This window comes from Cynara cardunculus (genome assembly GCF_001531365.2).
Source record: "Cynara cardunculus var. scolymus isolate 2C chromosome LG 16, CcrdV1, whole genome shotgun sequence".
In the NCBI taxonomy this organism is placed as follows: domain Eukaryota; kingdom Viridiplantae; phylum Streptophyta; class Magnoliopsida; order Asterales; family Asteraceae; genus Cynara; species Cynara cardunculus.
The window spans coordinates 2,364,577-2,389,278 of NC_037543.1; the positions used below are offsets into that span (position 1 = coordinate 2,364,577).

The 24,702-nt window shown below is 33.3% G+C and overlaps 2 protein-coding genes and 1 pseudogene across 2 annotated transcripts; 2 read left to right on the forward strand and 1 right to left on the reverse strand.

The window, feature by feature from the left end:
- Positions 1–1,253: 1,253 nt before the first annotated feature.
- On the reverse strand, positions 1,254–9,765 carry LOC112529446 (mitochondrial adenine nucleotide transporter ADNT1-like). Its single transcript, XM_025140733.1, has 8 exons — positions 9,450–9,765; positions 8,088–8,136; positions 6,595–6,758; positions 5,688–5,725; positions 4,861–4,973; positions 4,635–4,748; positions 2,985–3,323; positions 1,254–1,679 (listed from the first exon to the last, which is right to left on the reverse strand). Exons 1-8 carry the CDS (start codon positions 9,602–9,604, stop codon positions 1,596–1,598), a joined length of 1,056 nt encoding a protein of 351 aa, XP_024996501.1. The 5' UTR covers positions 9,605–9,765; the 3' UTR covers positions 1,254–1,595.
- Positions 9,766–14,955: 5,190 nt separating this feature from the next.
- On the forward strand, positions 14,956–18,499 carry LOC112529576 (probable GABA transporter 2; the record flags this gene model as incomplete). Its single annotated transcript, XM_025140899.1, has 5 exons — positions 14,956–15,049; positions 15,163–15,393; positions 16,649–16,746; positions 17,211–17,765; positions 18,110–18,499. Coding segments are annotated over 5 exons (1,368 nt in total), but the record flags the coding sequence as incomplete, so codon positions are not given.
- Positions 18,500–19,267: 768 nt separating this feature from the next.
- On the forward strand, positions 19,268–21,520 carry LOC112529577 (annotated as a pseudogene).
- The last annotated feature ends 3,182 nt before the right edge of the window (positions 21,521–24,702 follow it).

Consider the following 24,702-nt stretch of genomic DNA (forward strand, 5'->3'; position numbering starts at 1 on the left):
ATTTTTCTTTGCTTGTCTTTGTTGCTAGAAAGAATCAAAGAAACCCTAGCCGAGCCATGAAAGTTGTTTGTTCTGTTTTATTTTCAGGGGTAAATTKGYCATTTMTGTTATTCAGACTGATGATTCAGATAGAAAAGTAAACATCAACATAAATTTATCCAGACAGACAAATTTATCTAGACAGACAAATTTATCCATACAGGACTTAATAGAAAATTTGGTAAACAGCCCCTTACTATAAGAGCGGGTAATTTTTTTTTTATTAATTTGAATATGCGAGCTGATTAATCTTAAGATGACCATATGTTTTGAGATAGCTTGGAGTCATTGCATTTTAACCTTTTTTATCATAAAAGGATTTAAACCTGGAAACTCCAAATACTTTTAATTTTTGACGTGGAAACTCAAACTAATTGTTGATGTGATATTTTTTTTCTTCTGTAAAGAAATTAAGAAACTTAACTTCTTTACCACGTCACATTGTTACCAATATATTTTTGTTGTTGTCCACTTAAAATAAAATTGTGCATGGTAATCTCATTTTTGGTTCTAATGTTTAAAAAACACAATATTTCAAAAGAAAATTTATATAAGTAGTCAAAGTTGATGGATGGTATCAATTTTGTAGTCATGTTTTAACTCAAACGCAATCTTTAATTAATCCTCATACAGAAGGCTTACGCATACACGTAACGATTGAAGGAATAATTATACATATGTGTAAGGATAAGCAAAACCTTATGCATATGCGTAAAATTCTTTTGTTTTGCCCAAGTTACGCATATGTGTAACTCTTTTACATAAGGATTAGCTAAAAAGTGAATATCAGTCGAAAAATCCCCGAAAAAATGAATATTATTTTTTAATGGGCTATTATCATATTGCATTTCCCCCTAAATTTTTTACCATTTAAAAAAGATATAGTATAATAGGACATGTTCATGAAAAAAACTGTAAAAAAGTGAAACTTAGATACATTATAATAATCAATTATATATCTAAGTATATGCATGTGCATATGTACATAAAAACCAAAAAACATCTTTAATTATTTATATACACATGTACATATCGTATAAATTATTGGTTATTAATGTTTTCCTTAGTTTTATTTTTTTACAATTTCCCCTTCACTCTAATAAAATACATGTTCAATAGTTATATCACATCCTACCAAAACAATGATGCATCATGTCAAAAACCACTCAAGAAAATAACATCAACCAAAACTATCCATCGAAAACACCAACGAATAACCACCATAAAACTCTCTATTATATCTGTTAATAATAAGAATACTGATCAAATAATAATTTCACTTCTCGGTTGAGAAACCAAGAGCCTCGACTCTCCGAGCCTATCCTTATTATGTGATGTTGGTACACAAACAACTTAAAACCCGAACTATAGCGTGCTCTAGGTGTGTATAGGATACGCGTCGACTATATCAACATGGCCTAGTTCTATAAATCTCTTCGTTTATCATAAAGCAACGATAAATGGAAGAGATACGAGAACAAAAATTTTAACCCCCCCCCCCCTCCTTTTGCACGCAAACTAATAATACCAACGTTCAATAAAATACGATGCTTTGTTTAATCGGATATCCTCATTTCTACCTTCAGTACGTCTTTAACGACCTCGTACGTCACAAACGCAATCGCTATCGATGGAACCACCTAAAACGACAACACAAACTTGCATGAGTTACGATGTCCGATAAAAATTTGCAACAATTTCTATCAAGTTCAAAATCACTTATTTGCCCATGTTGTACTTGCTTCTATTTATTAATATATTTGCATATATGCATTTTTCCCCCTTTCACACACGTTTCACAAGCAGAGGGTTTTCATAGAAACAGACACTCTACTTAGACATTGGGCAACCTGGTTCACCTTCCCGTTCAGGACCGGAGATTCCCCGTAAAACAGTACCAGGTTCGGGGATCCCTGACATGTCGAAAACCGGGCCGGGTAATTATTCCCGAACCGCCCGTCCCCATATGTATATATATATTGATTGAAGTTATATATTTTTTAATATATATTACATGTTATAATTAAAAACTTCAAACATATTTTGTTGAATCGTGATGGCTGGAGATAAACCTGGGTGGAGGTGGGATAGGCCCGACAAAAAACAAAGAGGAGATTCGATTTCCCATACCCGTTGGGAACGAGGATGAGATAGTGGAACTAGGGTCGAGGATTGCATTCCCGCCCCATCCCTGACCCGTTGCCATGCTTAGCTCTATTCGTTAGAGCAAAGGTTAGATTTGCATACATCTTAACCCTCCGAGACCTCGCCACCACGAGGGAGGTTCGTATGGTTTGGTTTGGTTTGGTTTATCATCAAAAGAATTTGAAGATATTGATTTGGTTCCTTTAGATAATGGTATGTTTGGTACGCAGGACAACAGAGAAACTTGTCCCACATTTGGCACGACATTACACTTAGACAAGACATTTAAGTGGCACAAAAATGCATTTTCTTAATCCCACCAAAAGAGGTGGAATAAAAACAAGGAAGATGAGACAAGAGTGATAAATTACTAAACTACCCATGTTAAATTAAAACCTAAAACCATCCAGAATTCTTACACCCGTCTACCTTACTGACATGTTAAGTTGTATGTATCTAAAACTAAATTGTGATCAAATCATCTCCTTAAATCCAACTACATTTAATCCAAGTGCCAAGTGTAATCAAATATCGACTATACATAGGGAAACGTTTAAATGTGAACTATAAATATTTTGAAAACCTCAAAACCAACTATTTCATGTATTATTCACGATGAATAACCAATTAACCCCAAATATATTCATGATGTATTTTCATTTTCTATAATTTCATATGAATAGCTGGTTCCCAAGTGGTCAAAATATTTACGGATCTCATTTGAACATAAACATGGCTATAATTACGTTAGGGAATATAGAGTTGATCTATTAAAACGTTAAATTAACTTAAATACTGACCTTCACCGAGTTAGGGACCAAACCCTTGTACAAAGCGCCAACGCCCTCATAGCGAACAGTTTTCCTGAATGCATCAATCATTCCCGTGTATTCAACTGTCGACTTGCCGCCCCCGGTAACAATTGAAGCTGCATCTTTCCACCCAACCATTTGCATTCTTCTGCGTATCACATCAAGCGGATAAGCAACCGTTTGGCCAATGGTTCCGGCCGCAGCTCCACATGCAAGTTTTGTTGTCACACTCAACTCAGTGTCCTCGACTAATCCAAATGGCCGTGATTTCACCAACCAATCTTTTAAAGATTCATATACCGCAAAATTTAACCCCACATATGGTACCTATAAACAACATGAATATAATAAACTTTTAGATCTCTTCACAAAATCCTTAATGATTTAGTGAAATGCTACTGCAAACACGTAATGATTCGAATAGCTGCTGCAAAACCAATATATTTCAATAACCGACAACATATCAATAGACGGAATTAAATATTCATACAGTGTAGAATGTTCTATTTAGTTTGTCCAAAAATAAGTGTCTGACTTTCAAAAGTAAGTGCATACTCTCTAATTCTACCTTTAATTATGACGTGGATAAATTTATAACTCCATCTATTATTAAGGGAAAATTTGCGATTTAGTTTAGTAAAAAGTGTAATATTCACACATTTCTAAAACCGTGTCTTTTTCATTTAGGGGGGACGAAGGGACTATTCACTGTCACATTAAAACCATTCATGAAGGTCAATGCATGGTTAAGGAAAGCAAACCACATTGAAAGCTTTTACATGAACATACACCTATATAGTAATTTGTAGTGTATATATATGCATAATTGCATATATATATATATAGAGAGAGAGAGAGAGAGAGTGTGTGTGTGTGTTAGGATCATGCGAGAAATTTTCATTTTCGTAAGAAGATGAGTAAAGGTGAAAGTACTTTATATTATGTGAATATTAAGTTATGTGTGATGGTTGTAACCTTCACGTAATATAAGGGTATCTTCACATGTCTAAAGACAAACTTTCACACGATATAAATGTACCTTCACCTTTTCCCCACCTTCTCACGAAAAAGGGTTGTTCTCACCGAAACCCAACCCTATGTATAGAGGCCGGTTCAAACAAGAAGATTATATATCTTGAGAAGGTAAGAAGAAAAGGTTTAGGGAAGGTTCATATGTGAATCACTGAAAAGATCTATTTGAAAATGCATATGTGAACCCATATGAATAATTTGTACGTCATTTCACATATGCATCTTTAAATAGATTTTTCCTGGATTTTTTCAATGATCCATATATGAACCTTCCCTCCTTCTTTTTCTCATATATTTAGCCTTCTTATTTGAACCTCCACCTATATACATAGAGGGAAGTTCAAGGGAAAACCCCCCAAAAAATGAAAAACTGAGGAACACCTTGATAACTGAAGGTGTTTCTTAGTTTCTATGCACATGTGCATACCATACAAATTGCTTAAAAATTACTTATATGCACATGTGCATACCGTCTACATTGAAACCTGACCCTGACCCTATATATGTATATATATTAACACTTGAATCCTACATATATAGCATGTACAATTCAGCTGAACCACATCTTCATAGTTACTATTAAGAGATATCCGACTTCTAACTTACCACACCAATCACAGAAGGAAGCCATCCTTTGTATAATGCTCGTGGACCTTCTTCTCGGAGCACCGTTCTAAGAGCGTGAGCAATTCCTCTATACTGGCTAGGAGATTTATCAGTCTGCAAACATCAAAAGATCAGCAATAAGCGAAGAACCAATTCTGTAATGCATAAAAAAGAACTTGTAACTTCAGTTTACAGGAATACAGCACTTGAAGATTATAAATAATACCTGAACAGTAAGCCGCCCTCGAACCAAGTCCATTGGATAGGTAGCTGACATGGCAATTATTCCAGCACAAGCACCAGCTCCAAGGCGTAGGAGAGGGGTGAGTTCAGCATCCTCTGAAACAAAAAATAAAAAAAAAATTATTGCTACAATCATCACAAGCCACTGTTCTTATTAAGGGATTTTCATCGGTTGAAATCAAATGGATTTATGTCAATCCGATCCGATCATCCATTGGATGTTAGATTTTGTCATCCGATCTAATCCAATCCAATCATTGGACAACCGATCCAGTCAATGGATGATTGGATTGTATTGGTTCCATCCATTGGATATTATTATTGGTTATCCATTGAATCAGATTGGATTCATCCAATATTTTGCTCCAATTTGCAACCAATTAATCCACCATTTCAAACAAATTTTCATATATTTTCCTAATTTCTTAAAAAAACTATAAAAGGATGAACTAAAAACAATATCGTAAAATATTATTAATTATATATATTTATTAATTGTATGGTAATTGGATTGGATAGGATTGGTTTTATTGGATTCTAGAATGCCATCCAAGAATCAAGCGATCCAATTTGGATGTTGGAATTTTGGATCCGGTCAAATCCAATCATAATTGGATATCCAATCACGGTCAGTTAGTTCTAATTAGATCGGTCGGTTGTAATTGGATTGGATGACTTTCTGCACACCCCTAGTTTTTATATGAAATGTGTACACATTGGTTAGCAATCTACTAGTTGTGCTACTAGTTTTATGTGTGAATGAATAGGTTGTTGACTTAGTAATGAAATAGGAAGTATGTATTGTCATACCATTTCCAGGTTGCTGCCGATAGAGCCACAGGATTCCTCTGTTTACGTAAAAGAAGCATGTTAAAGAACATATTTCAATAATTCCTCCGTACCAAAATAAAGGTCCATGATGAAAAAGGCACAAAGTTTTAAAAATGAGTAATTATCACACTTTTTAATTAACTAAATGACAATTTTACCCTTGATAATAGACGCGGTAAATAATTTCTCCATCTCATAATGAAGGGTAGAATTGGAAAGTAGGCATTACTTTCGAAGTCGACACTTATTTTAGGATAAACTAAAATAGAAATATGAACGCCTATTTTAGGACAGGAGTATATCTATGCTAAAAAGGTAACTCCAGCTACCAGATGTTATATCAATATGTGGAGAAATTAGAACATAAAATAACAAGCTTCGATCAGCAATAGAGTGTATATACTGGTATGGCTGTTATTCAACTGATGATAACTCTCGTCTTCACTAGCTGCTTATCATATACGACCTAAGGACCCCTTTGGATTTCTTGGGATTTGGAATTGGATAACATTCTAATCACTCGTTTGGTTTAAAGGAAAGTCCAGAATTGAAATCCCACACGCAAGAGATTTAGAAATCCCATGGGGGTAGTTGGTATTTCACCGGATTTCATAGAATTGTTTGTAATAATGTTTTATAATCAGGTAATAAAAGGTAACTTAATTGTTTTTATAATTATTTATAATTTGTTTTTATAAATTACTTTTAAGGAATCCAATTCCATCCCAATCCTACAAACCAAACACATCAAAGATTCCAAACTTTTCCACGAACTAAATCCCTCAAAAACATTCCGTCAAACACGCCTCCTAAGTAGCTTTCAAGAGTAATCAACTTTGACATGCAGGAGACGTTTTTGAACATGAAGAAAAGCAGGTAAGCTTACTTGGATGCCTCCTCATAGCTAAAGAACTTGACAGCAGAGTTTGGAACAATGCGAGCACAGTTGGTACCATTGCCTTTAAACATTCCTCGCAAACCCTCTGTTCTCCATATATATTTGAGTCCCTGGATAGTTCCATTGTATTTGATTGCATGTGGATTTTGAACCTGTAATTTAACATAATCAGTTGCGTTTAATATTCTCATATCTACTCAAAAAGGATATTTATTTTTTTACATGAATCCAATATTACAAATGGATGGTTATTACTTATTAGCCACCCAACCAGACCAAATAAGCAATATAACTTCTCCAAAAACTAGGGTATAAACTTCTGACAGCCAATAGGAAAAAGAATCGGTAGAACAAGACACCCTGATTTTAAACCAAATTAACACAATATGACTAAATAGCTCAGCTTGTTAGTCAAAACTACTAAAAGTAATCAAAGCTATAATCATCCAATTTCTCCTAAAAGGATTAATGGCATACAAAACTTGCTCAATCAATTGCATAAAGATATAAGTTTTGTTCTGCCGACAAGATAGAGAGCATTCCAATAAAAAACATAAATACAAATACAAATAAACTTTTTTATTTAGTTTTCTTTAATATCAGTCTTCATTTATAATATTCTCGAATTCTAATTGTGTAATGCCTTATTTATAGGGAAATCCAAGGTAGCTATTGAAGCAGTACCAGAAAATATAAGTGCATGTTAGATATAACATCAGAGACGGGAGAGGTAGTTTGAGGTGGGGGACTGTTTATACACCTACCAGGATTACAATGCATATCTCTTATGATTAGGTATTATGCTCATTGAAAGAACCCTATAACATTGAAGTTTCAAGTATTATCTGAATTCAAAAAATTCAATGGAAATGCATGTGCTCATCTTCTGTCTCTGGTAGGGGAGGGTACATAAATTACATAAAACGTATCATACACTTTGGAATTTGAACCTTTACGCTGAGAATCTGTTTGCTTGAAGCCCATATACAACTAGCTTATCTACCTCGACCATATCCACCACTGGACAAAAGCACACAACCAAAAACGAACATTTACTACCCCTTACATTATACTCATCAGTAGATAGCACTCTTCCAACGGATAGACTTTTTAATATGGCTCTACAGGGAGTTTATTTTTCACTTTTCATCCTTAATCTTTTTACTGCATCTTCTCTTCTTTAGTTTTTTTAGGGATGTTGAGTTAAGTTTACTCTGCCCTAACTTTGACAATTATATATAGCAATTAGTAAGACAAAGGCAATTGAATGAAAATGCCAGAAAGACAAAAACAATTGGATGAAAATGCAAAAAGGTTGCATAGAACAGTTTCCACATGTAATTATGATCCTGAATCATACTTTACTTGAAGAAAGCCATTATCAGGTTGATTTCAATATAAAAAAGGTGATTTATGAATTCACTTTATCGAACATAAAGCAATTGGACACAAAAAAAAAAGAAATTAGCTAAAGAATCTACCTGGAGAAGAATTTTCATGCGTTCTAGAGGAGCAACAGCAGTACGTGATCTGCAACATAGAGTAGCCAAATAAACAGTAGGTAAAAACCTACCAGGCAGAACCTAATATCATAGACAGTTAACTGAATCCAAAACAAGGGTGGTGCTATATGCACACCTATTTATGTCAAATTCAGATCAAATCATACATTGAACATGTAACAGATTAGTTTGGATGTTGATGTGTGCAAGGAGAAAATTAGTAGGTAGGAGCCTACCACTAATAGCAGTATGTAAAAGTCAAATCACACATAATAGACTCTAAAGACTATAAGAAAGTTATTCTGAAACCAACCCAAAAGATCCCTTTTGTCCTCGCATATATATTCTTTAAAGGACAAGACTCTCTCCCAAAAATTCATACCGTCCATAATTATTGTCATCTGCATTAGTGGTGCTCTTCCTTTTGGTGCAACACTTCTTTTGATATCTCTATCATGGATCTTCTTGCTAAGCATTTCCTTTTTGAAAGTATTTAAATAATAATAGTTTTACCAAATTTCCCTCCTGTTTACAGCACCCTTTTACCATCCCCCCCCCCCACCCAAATGCATGTGTTTTTCGATAAAGTTTACATCCTAGTTGTCCGTGTTATAACTCCATCTCTACAACATTCATTTTCTCACTACTCTTTTTCATAGTTCAAGATATTCTAAAGCATAAAGTTGAAGTAGTTCTAATAGTTATCCTAAGGAATAATACTTTTTGAGACTACAAAGCAACCACTTATGCCAAAAGCATAATAACCACATTCTTAGATTTGTTGCCCCAGATTGGACAACTGTCCACTGAGAATATTTGCAAGGACGAGAATCGCATACCGAATTTCTTCACAAACTAAAAAGAAAAAAGAACACCGCATCTCAATGTTAAATCATGATACCAGCTACAATATGAATCATTAACATTATATATATATATATATATATATATATATATATAAATTAAACAATTTAAACCAGCCATTTAATCCCTTAATTTGATCATTTATCTTTTATGTTTTCAACATCAGGCCTGTTAAAAGCTTGACAATCAGTCATTGAAATCACCATGACACCATGTTTCAGTTTTTCAGTTGTAAGCATTCCAGGTAAGAATCAACTAAACAGAATTAGATGAAGGAATTCAGCATTCATAAATATAACCAGAAAACAAGTGAAATCACAAATCTGTGTACACAGTCGTGTATAATCCATTCAAATAAAACTTAATCAAAAATTTTAAACAGAATGTGTCCGCAATCCGAAGCCAAACAAAAACAAATTCAGTAAAATGATAACAATAACCGATAAATAACGAAACAGGGAGAACGAAAGCACTAACACTCCACCGGCAACGCCACCGGCGACGAGAGATTTGCAGATGCCAAGTAAAGTTTGACGACTCGGAGCCTTCACACCTTCACTCGCAATCTTTGCTTCTTCAGCGATATTAGCGATCGTAGCGCTCGTCTTCCCGACTACGTCCTCCGACGCCATGTCAACAGCGTAGTTCTAAACACGATAGAATGAAATGAAATGAAATTCACCGGAACCCTAGCCAAATTCAGGTAGATTCGCCGTCGTTACTATCCTCCGGCGATCTCAATTCTGAGGAATTAACGAGAATGATGAGATTAAAGGAAAGGATCAGACATATAGGAAGACTGCACGTGTTGGTGAGGGCGATTTTTATATTAATGGGGGCGCTGCAAGCTTTGGACTAGAAATGGTGCCAATTGGCCATATAAAATCATGTCGCAGAAACTAGGGTTTTTTTTTTGCATGGTATTAAAATATCCAAAAAAAAATTAGTGTTTGAAATGATTAAGTATTTGGATAATTTTTTGGAATAAATAAGTTATTTGATATTTTAAAATATATTAAATAATTTTTTGAACTTTTTAAAACATGTTAGATATATTCTTATGACCTGTACAATTTGTTAATGTGGTAAAATAATGGAAAAAATCTGGAAAAAAACCAATAGACTTTCATATTTTGAACGGTTAAATTTCTAAACATTTTTTTTAACAAAAAAAGTACTTATAATATAAAATAAAACAAATATACGAAAAATGTACTTACATTTATGAAAGAATACTTACAGTTAAAAAAATTATTGATGAAATTTATTTTAATTGAAAATAAAAAATATTTACCCGATAAACACTTACCATGGTAAGAGTCGTCGCCCTCACTTACCGGGTAAGACTCTTGGTTCTTGTCTTGCTCTTACCGGGTGAGATTCTTGATCATTATCATATTCATCTGGTAAGGTGATGTGACTTGATGTTCACTTACCTGAGTAAGCGTTTGGTAAACGACCCCTTAGTATTATCTATGAGATCTCACGGGTCTCGGAAAAATAACACTGTGTTACGTTATCCCAAGTCTAGCTGATTAATCAAAATCAGATAATTAGAGTATGATCGTACAAAAAAACGACTGGTTATTTATTCGAATGTCAATTTATGCATATATTGACAACGACGGATCTAGAATTTGTGTCGAGTGGGTAGAGGCGGACCTATGAACTTTTTCAAATGGTGACACCATTTTGAATATTAGAACTGAAGTTGCGGATATTTTTCATGAAATCAGCATTCAACTGCTGGTTAGTTTCTTACTTTCTGTATGTGAGGTTATGTTTTGAATATTTTATCGTTGTTTTTTCAAAAAACATAATAAGCCTAAATTAACAGCTAAAAAACAAGAAAATGATTGAAACGAGATCTGAGCTCGTGCTTGGAATGGGAGAAAACTCGTTTAAACCAACTCCATCGAGACAAATTTGTGTTATTAGTGTAGTTCCAAAAGTGTATATGGTGACACCTTTCACGACCCTATTTTTTTTTACGTTAGGATGTTCGGTCAGCAACCTTGAAGAACAGTCGGGAACGAATGGTACAATTTCATACATGAATGATTGGTTCTAAATACCATTGCGTAACGGCAATGTCAATCTCAAGACTTAGGAACTCAGTGAATCCAAGCTCTTTTCAACACGTGACTTTAAGGAAACAAAACTACAGATGTATACTAACATATGCACACACACACATATATATATATATATATATATATTTAAAATTTGTTATATATATATATATATATATATAAGATATATAGGAAGGTGCAAATGAGAACATTGTTGAAATAAAAGAACATAAGAATGCATGTGTCACATATGATTCAGGTTTTGTCAACGCATGGGGGCGGACGTTTAGCCTGACCACCTAAGAACGTTGACTGACCCTGAATCACGTTACACAAGTGTTCTTATGTTCTCTGATTTTGACATTATTCTCGTTTGAACCCGACCCTGAAATATTTTTGAAGTGCATAATATTTGTATACAACAACTGAATTCACGCACGATTCTCACATTTGGTGAAGTTTGATCCCTTGACCTCTTAAAAGGCAGGATTCTGCCGTTAATCCAGATATTGTTAGGGCAAGGGCCATTTAATTTGATATTGTTATAAATATAGATGACGATTTAAATCATAATGATAATAAGTATTATATCAATAGTATACAGTGAGAGAAAACGAAAGAACGAAAGAAGAAGGCGTACTTTTAAGCGTAACTATAAAGTCAAATTACGTCTTAAAACAACTCGTGTCTTACATCAACTCAATGAGGGGTGCAGAAAAAACCCGACCGACCCTGAAGAAGAAGTACTTTTTAAGCATAATTGTGAAGTCAAATTACGTCTTAAAACAACTCATGTCTTACATCAAACAGGGAGGGTGCAAAAAAAAACCCGAGCAATCCTAAAGAAAGAAGTATTTTTTAAGCATGATTATAAAGTCAATTTACGTCTTAAAACAACTCGTGTCTTACATCAACTCAAGGAGGTGTGGAAAAAAAATCCGACCAACCTGCCATCCAATCTGATATCTAATCGAGTTATAAAATTTTCAAACTGAAGATATTGGATTAAGGATTAAAAGTTTAAAACCCAACCCAACTTGATAAACCCGGTACCCTTCTATAAATATATTCAAGGTTAGAAGAATATTTTAATGTACCAAAGTATCAACAACCAACATGTACAGTTTGGGTTGGGTTGGGTTGCACTTTGGTTTGAGTTGAGATTTTTCAAACTGTAAGTATTGAATTTAGTTGTTCAAATGTCTTCAACCCGATCAACCAAACCCATGAGCACTCCTAATTTATACTTTTTTTCTTTAATTTAACATACCAGTTAACATAACTGTTATAGAAAAAAAATTAAAAAATTTAATTTAATTTAATATAGAGAATTTTTTTAATGTTTTTTTAAGTCTTGAAAATATACTTTTAAATATTTTATTATAGAAAATAATTCCAAATTATTTAAACACAATAATGTCGACATTTAATGAAACATGACACCTTTTGGAAAAGTAATATCGATGTTGGTTGAGATGTGCAAGGGATGTAGTATTAAATGCAAAAAAAATTTAAGAGTAAATTGTACGAAAAAGTAGTATATATTTTAACTTGATTCCTATTTTAGGTAATGTATTTTTAGAATTTTTATTTTGATACATAATATGTAAAGTTTTAAACATTTAAGCATTCGGGTAACCGGTTGAAGCATTAACTGATTACCATGTTGATGTGGTATTCGGTTAATGTTTCAACAAATAATATTGAGTTGGATACCACATCACTCACAACATCAACATGGTAACCGGTTAATGTTTCAACCGGTTACCCGAGTACTTAAATGTTTAAAACTTTACATCTTAGTTATCAAAATGAAAGTTTTTAAAGTACGTTATCCAAAATATGAATCAAGTTAAAATATGTTACTCTTTCATGCAATTTGCCTAAAGTATATAGATACCTGAAGTATCGTATGAAAAAAGAGAGTTGATGTGATAAACGTAATAAGGGGTATGTATCTCTGATCACCTTTAATATCAAACTCACCTATGAATCGAACTTGATAAGGGGATTGATCTGATGCATTTCATCTCGGTGATCTCATTCTAATAAAAAAAAATCTTAATCGTATTTAAAATATTTTTACAGTATTTTTACAATATGTTCACTTTATATACATATTCAATTATGTGTATGTTACAGAGAAAGTAGAAAAAAATAGATACAATATGAACGAGAATAAAGCAGAGACGAAAAAAAATGAACAAGAGAGGAGAGAGAGAATGAGAGATTTTAATATACTTAGAGGCCGTTTACCTAAACACTTATCCGATAAATATTTAACGGTAAAATTCAACTATATCGCTTACTTACCGGGTAAGATTTTAGTCTACGAAGATAAAAAAAAGCCGAACATTCACAGTAGAAACACTATGAAAGTTATCTTCACAGCGTTTTGCTGTAAAGTTTCAAGTGTAAAAAAAATGGTCTCACGAAAACATGCTGGTCTCACGTGAACTCAACCCTTTATGTATAAATACATATAACTATATATGATTGTAGCTTTTGAATTTATTATTGATTTACAGTAAATTGTTACATCGATTGTGTCTCTTAATTGAAATTTTAGTTAAGATCTGTATAAAACAGTATGTCTTATTCTGAATGAACAATAAACTGATATTTCGAATCAAAATGTTATCGTTTTGGTGTATCACTTAAACCCTGTTGTATCATATTAATATAAAAAAAATTCAAAATTAAATATTTTTATGTAATTAATATTTAATCAATAAATTAAAATATCCTTTATAGTTTCGGATTAAAAAATGAAACAAATAAGTAATAAATTTATTATATATAAAATCAGGAAATTCAATTTTAAAAACATTAAAAAATTATTATAAATTCGTTACCATCAAGATACAATTTATTATTATGTAAATAAGGTATAGTTTATATCGAGGCGGATAGCTTCACGTTGACGTTTACAAACTATATTTTTTTTTAATTTAAAATTAGTTTTCAATCGGTTATTTAAATATTTAAATGTTTAAAACTTTACATCTTAGATATCAAAGTAGAAGTTTTAAAAGTACGTTATCCAAAGTAAAAATTTATGCTATATAATAAAGCATTTGACAAAAACTCTTAAAAATAATTTTTTATGTACGAAGTATTGTTTATTGATGCATATTACTTAAAATTTAAGATTACAATGCGTAAATACAACTTATTAAAGCTACATTTTTAAATTCGTATGACTAACTACATATCAAAACATCTCATTTTAAATATGAAAAATCTAAAATATAATTAAGATAATTATTGAGTTATAATAGAATCGTATCTTTATGAAAATTATATTGTTAAACCAAAAATAAATTACTTCGCTATTAGACCTGATTTGAATTATAATAAAAGAAATTGAATTAAATAAATTGTAAAAAAATCGAGAAACTTTCAAATAGTTAATTTGATCTTAATATCGATATATTTTTTGAAAATTTTATGATATTTTCAAATTTATTTTTGTTCAAAAGTAAAAATATTATATTTTTTAAAACCACATAAACCGTATTATATCAACAAAGATAAAAAACAAAACAAAATATTAAAATGAAGATATATTTCGCTGCATTACACGATGACCCTTCTAGTTAAGTTAAAGTATCTTACTTTTTCATGTAATTTACTCTTTGAAATAACTTATGTTTTTCTATAAAAGTGGTTATCAACTTATTATAAGTGAAAATGATTTAACTTCTTCAAAAACTTCTTATTACCGGTTTTTCACCGGTATAAGTTGTTTATCCAAACACTCAAAAGTGCTTATTATCGATACCACACCAAAATAAGTCAAAACATTATTTTTATAAGCAATCCCAAAATCCCAAATAATATTGTATGCATATGGTGACTATTTATAATATTCAAGTCAACATCCATGATAGTTTGTTCATTGCCGTTGATCATCGTTCTTCATGACAGAATCCCATCTTCCGCCGGAAAACAAAGACACCTCGCCGGTAGACGCCGGAGCGGCGTTCGTTCTCGAATCCAAAGGTGACGACGATTCTACCCTCACAATTCAAGTTATTTTCTATTAATTTTAATTCAATGTACATCTTCTGTAATAAAATTTCAACTTAAACTCGGTTGCTGTAAAAATCATACAGGAAAATGGTGGCACGCCGGATTTCATCTGACGACGGCGATAGTTGGGCCGACGATACTAACGCTGCCGTACGTGTTTAGGGGTTTAGGATGGTGGTTTGGATTCTTTTGCTTGACGGCCATGGCGGTCGTCACTTTTTACTCTTACTATCTCATGTCTCTTGTTCTTGAGCACTGTGAAAACGCCGGCCGCCGTCACATCCGATTCCGGGAACTCGCCGCCGATGTGTTGGGTAAATTTCAGGTTCTATTCCATTCTCCATTTATTAATTGGTTTCTATGCTCACAGGTCCCACTAATCTACGAACTGAGCAGTCAGATCTATAAATGAGGTGCGAAATTTACAAAGAGGGGGCTAGAACTTATTAATAGTTTTATGAAAAGCTAGATCTGAATTTTGTTTGGTAAAAAAAAGTCTGTCTTTTAATTGTTTTAAAACCCTCTAAATGATTTTGTATCATGAACCTCTCTTGACCGTTAAGCGGTCTAATTTCATTGTAAACAATTATCAAACAATTATATTTTATTTTACCCAATATCATGAGAGTCTCTTAATTATTCTGACCACTTAATAATTCTACATCAAACCATTCAGCAAATGTCAAACAACTCTTGTGTTCTAATAAGCTTTTGGAATTTATGAGTTAATTTAACCGACAATAAGATTTGAGTTTTTTTTTGGAGATTCTTCGAATTGGATGTACATTTTTTACAGATTTTGACTTTTGATATTATATTTTAAAAAAGTATAGCATATTCGTTGGAGACACTTTTATTGAGTGAGCATGTAAGAACCAATAATTTATACTCGGTAAGAGACATGATAAGGATCGACAATCTTATCTGGTAAGTGTAGGTGATGACCTCTTTATCTGGTTAGTGCTTACTGACTCGCTCGATGTCGGAGGACCCAAGAGTTTTGTCAGCCAAATGCACCTTAAAGTGGATCCAAGGCACGTAAAGTCGTTCGATGTGTCTTTAGCCGAATTCCACCTCTTCCAGAGATATTTTAAGTTTTTTGATTGATTTAAAAGAATTTTTTCAGTTTTTTAAGTATTTTGGTTGATTTTGAGAGACTTTTTTCGGTTTTTTGTTTGATGCCCCTTATATTTTCTTATATCTTAAAGCACCCCTCAAAGTTTAACGTATACAAATTTCATAACTAAAAAAATCTATTTATGAAAATCGGTTGAGCAGGTGTACGGGAACCCGTTGGGGTTTCCATAGGTCCCCCCTTGCTTACCGGGTAAATTTACTGTCTACTGTGTCATTTTGATTGCAGAAAATCGACCCGATAAAATAACTGAGAGTGATACTCTTACTTGTAAACGTTTGGTAAATCACCGGTTTTTCTTAATTTTATGATTTTGTGCAGAAATTCGTATAATCCTAAATAACTACTGAACAAGAAAATGCGTATTTAATTATTAAGAAATGTAGATAACTACGGAGGTAGTACGTTGATTGCGTGTATGTTGTTTCTTGTAGGGTCGGGTTGGATGTACTATTTCGTAATTTTCATTCAAACAACGATCAACACCGGCATAAGCATCGGCACGATCTTGCTTTCGGGGGAATGCCTTCAGGTATACCCTAATTTTTCGAATGTTAAAGGCCATTTATGTCATTCTATGTATATATTGTGGCTATCTTATCTCGACTATACCTAGAGATACACAATGCATGAGCCTTCCAATCTCGTTTCAGTAAGAAATAAAAAAAGCCTCGGCTTTTCGGGCCCGGATAGGGTCGGACCGGGCTTTGGGTGTAAAAATAGGTTCGACCAGTGTTTTTCGAGCTTTTGAAAAGAAACATGGCCCGATCGGGCTTCTAGGCATGGATTGGCCTGGGTATTTCGGGCTTTTTGTGCATATGTGGTTGTAGCAATATATTGTTGGGGGCGGGGGGCGAAGCCATGGTTTATATTTGGGGTGGCCTAGAGGTGCGACGATATGTCGAATTTAGACTGGGAGAGGGCGAGTTAGACTAGACTACATATCGGGACATTTTTAAGACGTTTAAATTTAATTTCTTTTCTTATATTTCGTAGATAATGTATTCGAGTCTTTCTACGAGTGGATCGATGAAACTATGGGAGTTCATCGCAATTGTAACGGGGATCATGATCGTCTTGTCTCAGTTTCCGACGTTTCACTCCCTCCGACACATGAACCTCGGCTCGCTTTTCCTAAGCCTTGGATACACATTTGTGGTTGTTGCCGCTTGCATTTACGTAGGTCTCGGAAAGAACACACCCACGAGAGATTACTCGTTAGAGGGTTCACAATTCTCAAAAACTATGAACGCCTTCACATCGATTTCCATAATCGCGGCCATATTCGGGAACGGAATTCTCCCCGAGATACAAGCTACTTTGGCGCCCCCAGTAACCGGAAAAATGTTCAAGGGGCTTGTGATGTGTTATTCCGTAATTTTCTTGACGTTTTACTCGGTTGCGGTTTCGGGTTATTTCGTGTTCGGTAACAAGGCTAGCTCGAACATTCTTACGAGCCTCATGCCCGATGACGGACCGTCCTTGGCTCCGACTTGGCTTCTAGGACTCGGAGTTGTTTTCGTTCTCCTCCAACTCTTCGCCATTGGCTTGGTACGATCCTTTTTTTAAGTATATACCGCCTCCGTCCCGAGATAAAAATATATTTTAGTTTGTCTCAAAATAAATTTCTTCTTTCCAGTTATAACCTTAATTATGAGGCGGATAAATTCATTACTCCATCTATCATGAAGGGTAAATTTGTCATTTAGTTGATTAAAATGTGTAACAATTACATACTTTTAAAAATGTGCCTTTTTCATTCTGGCCATTTATTTTGGTACGGAAGTCGTTGATTAAACCTGAAGGGTGAGATCGTATTGTAACCCGAGTACTGTCGGGCCGATCTTTCTAAGTGGACGTAGAAATTAAGCTAATCGCTTTGTATTTTTTCGTAGGTTTACTCTCAAGTAGCGTTCGATATTATGGAAACGAAATCCGCCGACGTGAATCAAGGGATGTTCTCAAAACGAAACGTGATCCCGCGAATAGTTTCCCGATCACTTTACATGATCTTTTGCGGGTTTTTTGCGGCAATGCTTCCATTCTTCGGAGACATTAGTGGCGTGGTTGGAGCACTCGGTTTCATCCCGCTCGATTTCATCCTTCCGATGCTTCTTTACAACATGACTTACAAACCGTCAAGATCTTCCTTCACGTATTGGATCAACAACGGGATCATGGTCGTTTTTACGGGTGTCGGGATTTTGGGTTCGTTTTCTACCGTTCGAAAACTCGTTCTCGATGCCAATAAGTTCAAGCTTTTTAGTAATGATGTTGTTGATTAATTTGATTTCAAGAAAGACGATCTTGGTGTTCATATGAGGTGATAGAAACAATTGATTTGACCAAAAACTGGAGTCAAAACAATCTTTTGGAACTCAATTATCACATAACCTCAACTTGGGATCACATGAGACCAACCTGTTTTTATGAGATCCGTTGAGACTATTTTTTTACACTTGAAACTTCATAGCAAAACGTTGTTTGGATTAGCTTATAGCGGTACCAAAAAACAATAAGCTGATAAGTTGTTTTTTAGTGTTTGACAAATTTTGCTTATATATATAAAATGACCAAAAAAAACAATCTTCAATATTATTGACTTATGGAAGTGTTTGAGATTGCTTATTAACTTATTTGATTTTTTAATACGTAAAAAATTATTTTTCATCAATTTATAATAATATCAATGACAAAAATTTATATCAATAAGATTAATAAAACATGATTAAAATGGTAAACTGGTAATAAGCAGTTTTTCATAAGTCAAAAAGAATTAACTTATCAAAAATTGCTTATTATCGGTTTGACACCGATATAAATAGTTTTATTTTTTCTCATCAAACACTAACATTTAGCTTATTACTGATATCAGATTAAAATAAATAAAAAAATACCTAAAATAACCAATCCCAAAAACCCAAAGCTGGCTTAATAAGTTACGAGTTCCGTACTTCCGTTAACCTTTTTAAGCGGCCCCATTTTTTTGACGGAGTAAACAAAACCGTCTCCTTCTCCGGCGCCATCCACCGCCTCTCAACGGGGACCACCTCCGTCAACATCTCCCCCTCTCCAAACTAAACGCTTATCTCCCTGTAATAAGTTCAAGAAGAACCACTCTGTAGCTGTAATCATCGTTATTTTTTTGAAACTAATCCGTTTTCATCGCCTTTTTCATATATTGCAGGTATGCATACAATCCACAGTTTCTCCATTTATAATTGAGTTCTACACTTATAGCTGAAGCCATTAATGCATTCATTCTTGACCTCTAAGCTTTTCTCTCAGCTTTCTATCTGTTGTTTCAATTCAAATGAGTTTGAGTTCTAGGTTTGCCTTATTGCCTATTACCTGTTCGACGTATTGCTTCTTCAATTGGCTACGTTTTCATCTGGTTTATTCACTTTTCCTTATAACTTGAACTCGTACCTCTTGCAGGCTCTATAAGTTTATGTTTTATGGTTGATTGAAGAACAAGATGAAACCCCACCTCCCAAATCCTTTCAAACCTTCCAAATTCAATATCATTTCAACGGTGGTCTCAAAAGTCGCAACCTTCTTGAATTACTCTCTAACTGTCAAACAAGTGAAGCAACTCCATGCCCTAATAGTCATCAATGGTCTTAACTATCTTGAGCCGATGGTAATCACCCAGATTGTTAGCACTCCATCTAATCATTCTGAATCCATTATTCATTATCTTCGATCGCTTCTCCACCAATCGAAACATCCAAATATCGTTTCAAGAACATTTGCGATCCAGAGCATGGGAAGTTTCAAGAAGTCTTGGCGGAGTATGTGCATATGCAGAGATTAGAGATTTTGCCTACCATTTCAGCTGTTGCATTTGCGCTAACGGCGTGTGCGAATCTCGGGAATCGGATTGGTGGATAACGATACATTCTCAAATTCATGGATATGGGCTTTGTGGGGATGTTCATGTGGGAACTGCTCTTGTCAGGTTCTATTCGAAACTTAATGATATTGAGACCGCAAAGAAGGTGTTCATTGAAATGACAGAGAGAAATGCAGCATCTCGTTTGATAGATGGGTATCTAGAATCAGGGAATTTGTCCATGGCGGAACGAGTGTTTTCCGAGATGGGAAATAAGGATATTGCTTCTTGGAATTCTATGGTTTCGTGGTACACGAAAACAGGGGATATGGCGAAGGCTATAGCTTCATTTGGACCGATGCCTGATAAAAATTCAGCTTCATGGAGTGCGATGATTGGTGGTTATGTTGATTCTGGGAACATGGAAATCGCACGCAATTTCTATGACGTGATGCCTGAACAAGACGTTGTTTCATGTATCAAAATGATTGATGGATACGCACTAAAGGGAGCTGTTGAATCTGCACGCCGAATATTTGATGAAATGGGTGAAAAGAATCGGTTGCTGTACAATGCCATGATAACTTGTTATGCTCGAAATGGCTGGTTAAAAGATGCACTCCAACTGTTTGATGAAATGCTTCAACCAAATGTGAGCATTCAACCCGATAGCGTAACATTAGCTACGGTTATATCCATTTGTTATCAATTGGGGGACTTGAGGTTTGGCTCGTGGATCAACGACACATTAATGAATCAAATGGGAATCGTGATGGACGATTGTTTGCGTGTTCTGCTAATAGATTTATACGCAAAATTTGGGTGTGTTGATAAAGCTTACGAGTTGTTTCACGGCTTGCAGAGGAAAGAAGCAAGTGTTTAAACAACGATGATATTGGCATGTAGCAGAAACGGATGGAAACACGAATGTATCGAATTGTTTGCAGAGATGTTGGAGGCTAAAATCTGCCCGAATTTAGTAACCTTTTCGGGTCTTTTAACTGCATTGAATCATGCGGGTATGGTCCAAGAAAGTTACCACTGCTTTTATACCGTGAACCCATTATCATTGAACCATAAGAACTGGTTTCAAGAAAGTTACCGTCGTGCTAGCCCCTTACCCCTTCAAAGACCATCGAACCATACGGGTTGGGTTCAAGAACATGTCGACTCTACTAACCCGTTAACCCCTTTTAGACAATCGAACCATTTTGGTTCGCCCGAAGAAACTTACCATGGTGCTAGCTCATTAACCCCTCCAAGACCATTGAACCACCATTTGGATTGGGTTCAACAAGTTAACTATACTAGCCCATTAGCCCCATTGAACCATGAGGATAGGGTGCGGTTTAACCCAACCGGCCCATTACCCCCACCCAGACCATTGAACCATCCAATCCAATTGAATATGGTTGAACAAGATTACCAAGGATTTAATTCTACTAGCCAATATACTACTACCAACACCTGACTAAAATTTAAATATCTTAATTTATTTTTTACAACTAACAGGGTGCTCACACAATGTATCGAGATACATCTCGATTTCAGTGTGTTATTTTATTTTATTTTTATGACGATATAATACGATTTTATGTGGTTTTGAGAAAAAGATAATGTTTTTTATTTTTGAATATAATAAATTTGAAAATATCATAAAATTTTGAAATAAAATATATCGATATCAGTATTAAATTGACCTTTTTAAAAGTTGTTGTTTTTGGTGTAATTTTCTTAATTCAGTTTTTTATTATAATTTAATTTAGGTTTAGTAACAAAGTAATTTAATTTAGGTTTAATAATATAATTTTTTATAAAGATAATAATTAAGTATTCTATTAAAATTAATGATTATCCTAATTATATTTTAGATTTTTTATATTTAAAATGAGATGTTTATCCAATATTTGATTATGTATCTGCAGTTAATTACACGAATTCAAATATGGAGCTTTAATAAGTTGTATTCATGCACAATTTTCTTTTAATCTTAATTTTTAAGTAATATGCATCACTAAACAATACTTTGTGCATAAACAATGGTTTTTAATAGTTTTTGTCTAATGCTTTATAATATAGTATAGATTCGTATTTACAAAAACGAGTAAATTACATTTTTTTTGTCGAACGTGGTTTGTTAAAAGTTGCTATTTTTTATAAAATTACAATTTTCATCTTTATGATTTACAATTTATAACCAATTTATGTTTTCGTCTGTGTGGTTTACAATGTCTTGTTGTTTTAGTCTCTTATACTTAAAGGTAAGTGTTAGTTCACGAACAAAAATAATAATGAATTACGACCATGAGAGAAACAACTTATTAAGGAGTCTTTTACCAAAACGCTTACCATACCAGTAAGAGTCGACACTTTAATTTACTTTACCAGGTAAAATTGTAGTTCATCAAAACAATATCATATGAAACTATTTACCATGTAAGTGTTTATCGGGTAAGACTCTTCATCCTTGTGATATCTTTTATCAGGTAAAATTCTCGACCTTTACCATGTACATTCAGTGTGCATTTGGTACATTAGACATGATAGAACAAGACAGTAATATATGTCTCATGTTTGACATGACTTTTATGTGGAATAGACAGAAACAAAGTGTAACATCCATGTTTCACCCCTACCCATGGAATAGGGTGGAACAAGGCGGAACATACTTATATTTTATTAGTATAACTTCAAAATAGAACTTAATTTTCTTCTAAAAAATTAAAGAGATTTTTTTACATTTTATTTATTGTATTTCATGTTTCTTAAACTTTTATTTTATTGTCCTCAAAATATTATTTTATACAGTTTTTGTATTTTTATTAATTTATTATTATATATTAATAATAAAAGATAATATAGAAAAGAGATAAAAATAAAATTTGGAAACAACATTGACTTTTTATTTGGTGTCATTTTAATTGTTTTGACGGAAACTTTCTAATAATATATTTTGTTATAAAAAATAATTACTTTATTATAATTTAATAAATTACATAAATTAATTAGAATAAACAACTCATCAGGGGTAAATTGTTCATTTTACTTGTTTAGACCAGTTTTATCTTACCAAACATTGAACAATTATTATATTCTGTTCTGTTATGTTCTGTCCGGCCACCAAACACAACTTTAATAAGAGAAAATGTCCAATTTTCAAAAATTTCATTTTATTGTGTGTTTGTAATTATTATTTTAATTAATATTTTATCAGTTAAGACAGACTAACAACTTTTTATTTCATATTTAAAGTTGGTAAGAAAAACTAATCTTTGAAAGGGACCGATCACCTATTATCCATTTATCTTTTTTTTGGGCAATTTTGGAGGCTAAGCATGGCCCCACTTAAATGTCGCCAACACTCCCCTCCCAGGGCTCGAATTCGGGTTCATGACTATGCCATGCCCAAGCCTTTACCACTAGGCTGGAAGGTCTTTGACTATTATCCATTTATCTTCATGTCTAATATACATTATATATGTATATGTATATAATTAGTAGTTATATTTTAATAAAAGAACAAATTACATGAAAAAGTAAAGTACTTAAATTTGATTCTAATTTTAGGTAACGTACTTTTAAAACTTTCATTTTGGTACCTAAGATGTAAAATTTTAAATATTTAAGTACCCGGATAACCGGTTGAAGCATTAATCAGTTACCATGTTGATGTGGCGAGTGATATGAGCATGAATATCTTAATACTGAGTTGGGTATCACATTACTGACCACATCAATCGGTTATTCATGTATTTAAATGTTTAAAACTTTACATCTTATGTATTAAAATGAAGTTTTTAAAGTACGTCATCCAAAATATGAATCAAGTTAAAGTACGTTATTTTTCAAGCAATTTGTCATTTAATAAAATATAATAAATAATTAATAATAAAATAAAAAGGTATACATCACCATGCGCTCCTTTCTATATTTATTTATAGCATCTGAACTTATGAAAACTCACCACATAACCCCCAAGTTTACAACTCATACGTTTCTATGGTTCCCGTTCCAAGACTTGTGACTTCCCCTTTTCTATACCTTTTGTTAATGTAAATAAAATATTAAATGAAAATTATATATAGAGAGAGAAGCGATCAAATGCAAACCATTTAATTTGTGCAAACCGTATTTAATAAATCATAATTTTTTATTTTGTTTATTTTTTTTTTGTAATTATGAGAGGTTGACTAATCATTTTTATTGTAGAGGGTCTCATGGATATTATCATATTCATTATTTTAAATTTAGAGAAATTCATGAAACAATTTTATTAAAATTTATTAATATTATATGAAACAATTTCATAAACATATATGAGACAACTTCATCAAAAAAAAAGTATTATATGAAACAATTTCACAAGATTAAACAATTTCATGAAATTTTTTCATAAGATTAAACAATGAAATCGACGGATAAAGATGGTTTGCAGATTTTTCGTAAGACCCGTAACACCAATTTATGTTTATTGATCAACTTTATAAGCTAATGATCCAATGGTCTAAAGTTGCACGGTGTCCATTTTGTGATTATTGAAAAGTCTCATGACAATTTTGTGATTATGAATGTTCAGATTGTAGATCTAATCCAAAGGTTGAGAATTATTCTTACGGGTTTCATGAAAAATCTTTGGTCTCACGTGATCCCAAG

Coding starts and splice junctions, on each gene's coding strand:
- LOC112529446 (XM_025140733.1), bottom strand. CDS start 9,604: ATGGCGTCGGAGGACGTAGTCGGGAAGACGAGCGCTACGATCGCTAAT. Junction 4,749..4,860: donor GAGGGCGGCTTACTGTTCAG/GTATTATTTATA, acceptor TGATGTTTGCAG/ACTGATAAATCTCCTAGCCA. Junction 3,324..4,634: donor TTCCTTCTGTGATTGGTGTG/GTAAGTTAGAAG, acceptor TGTTGTTTATAG/GTACCATATGTGGGGTTAAA.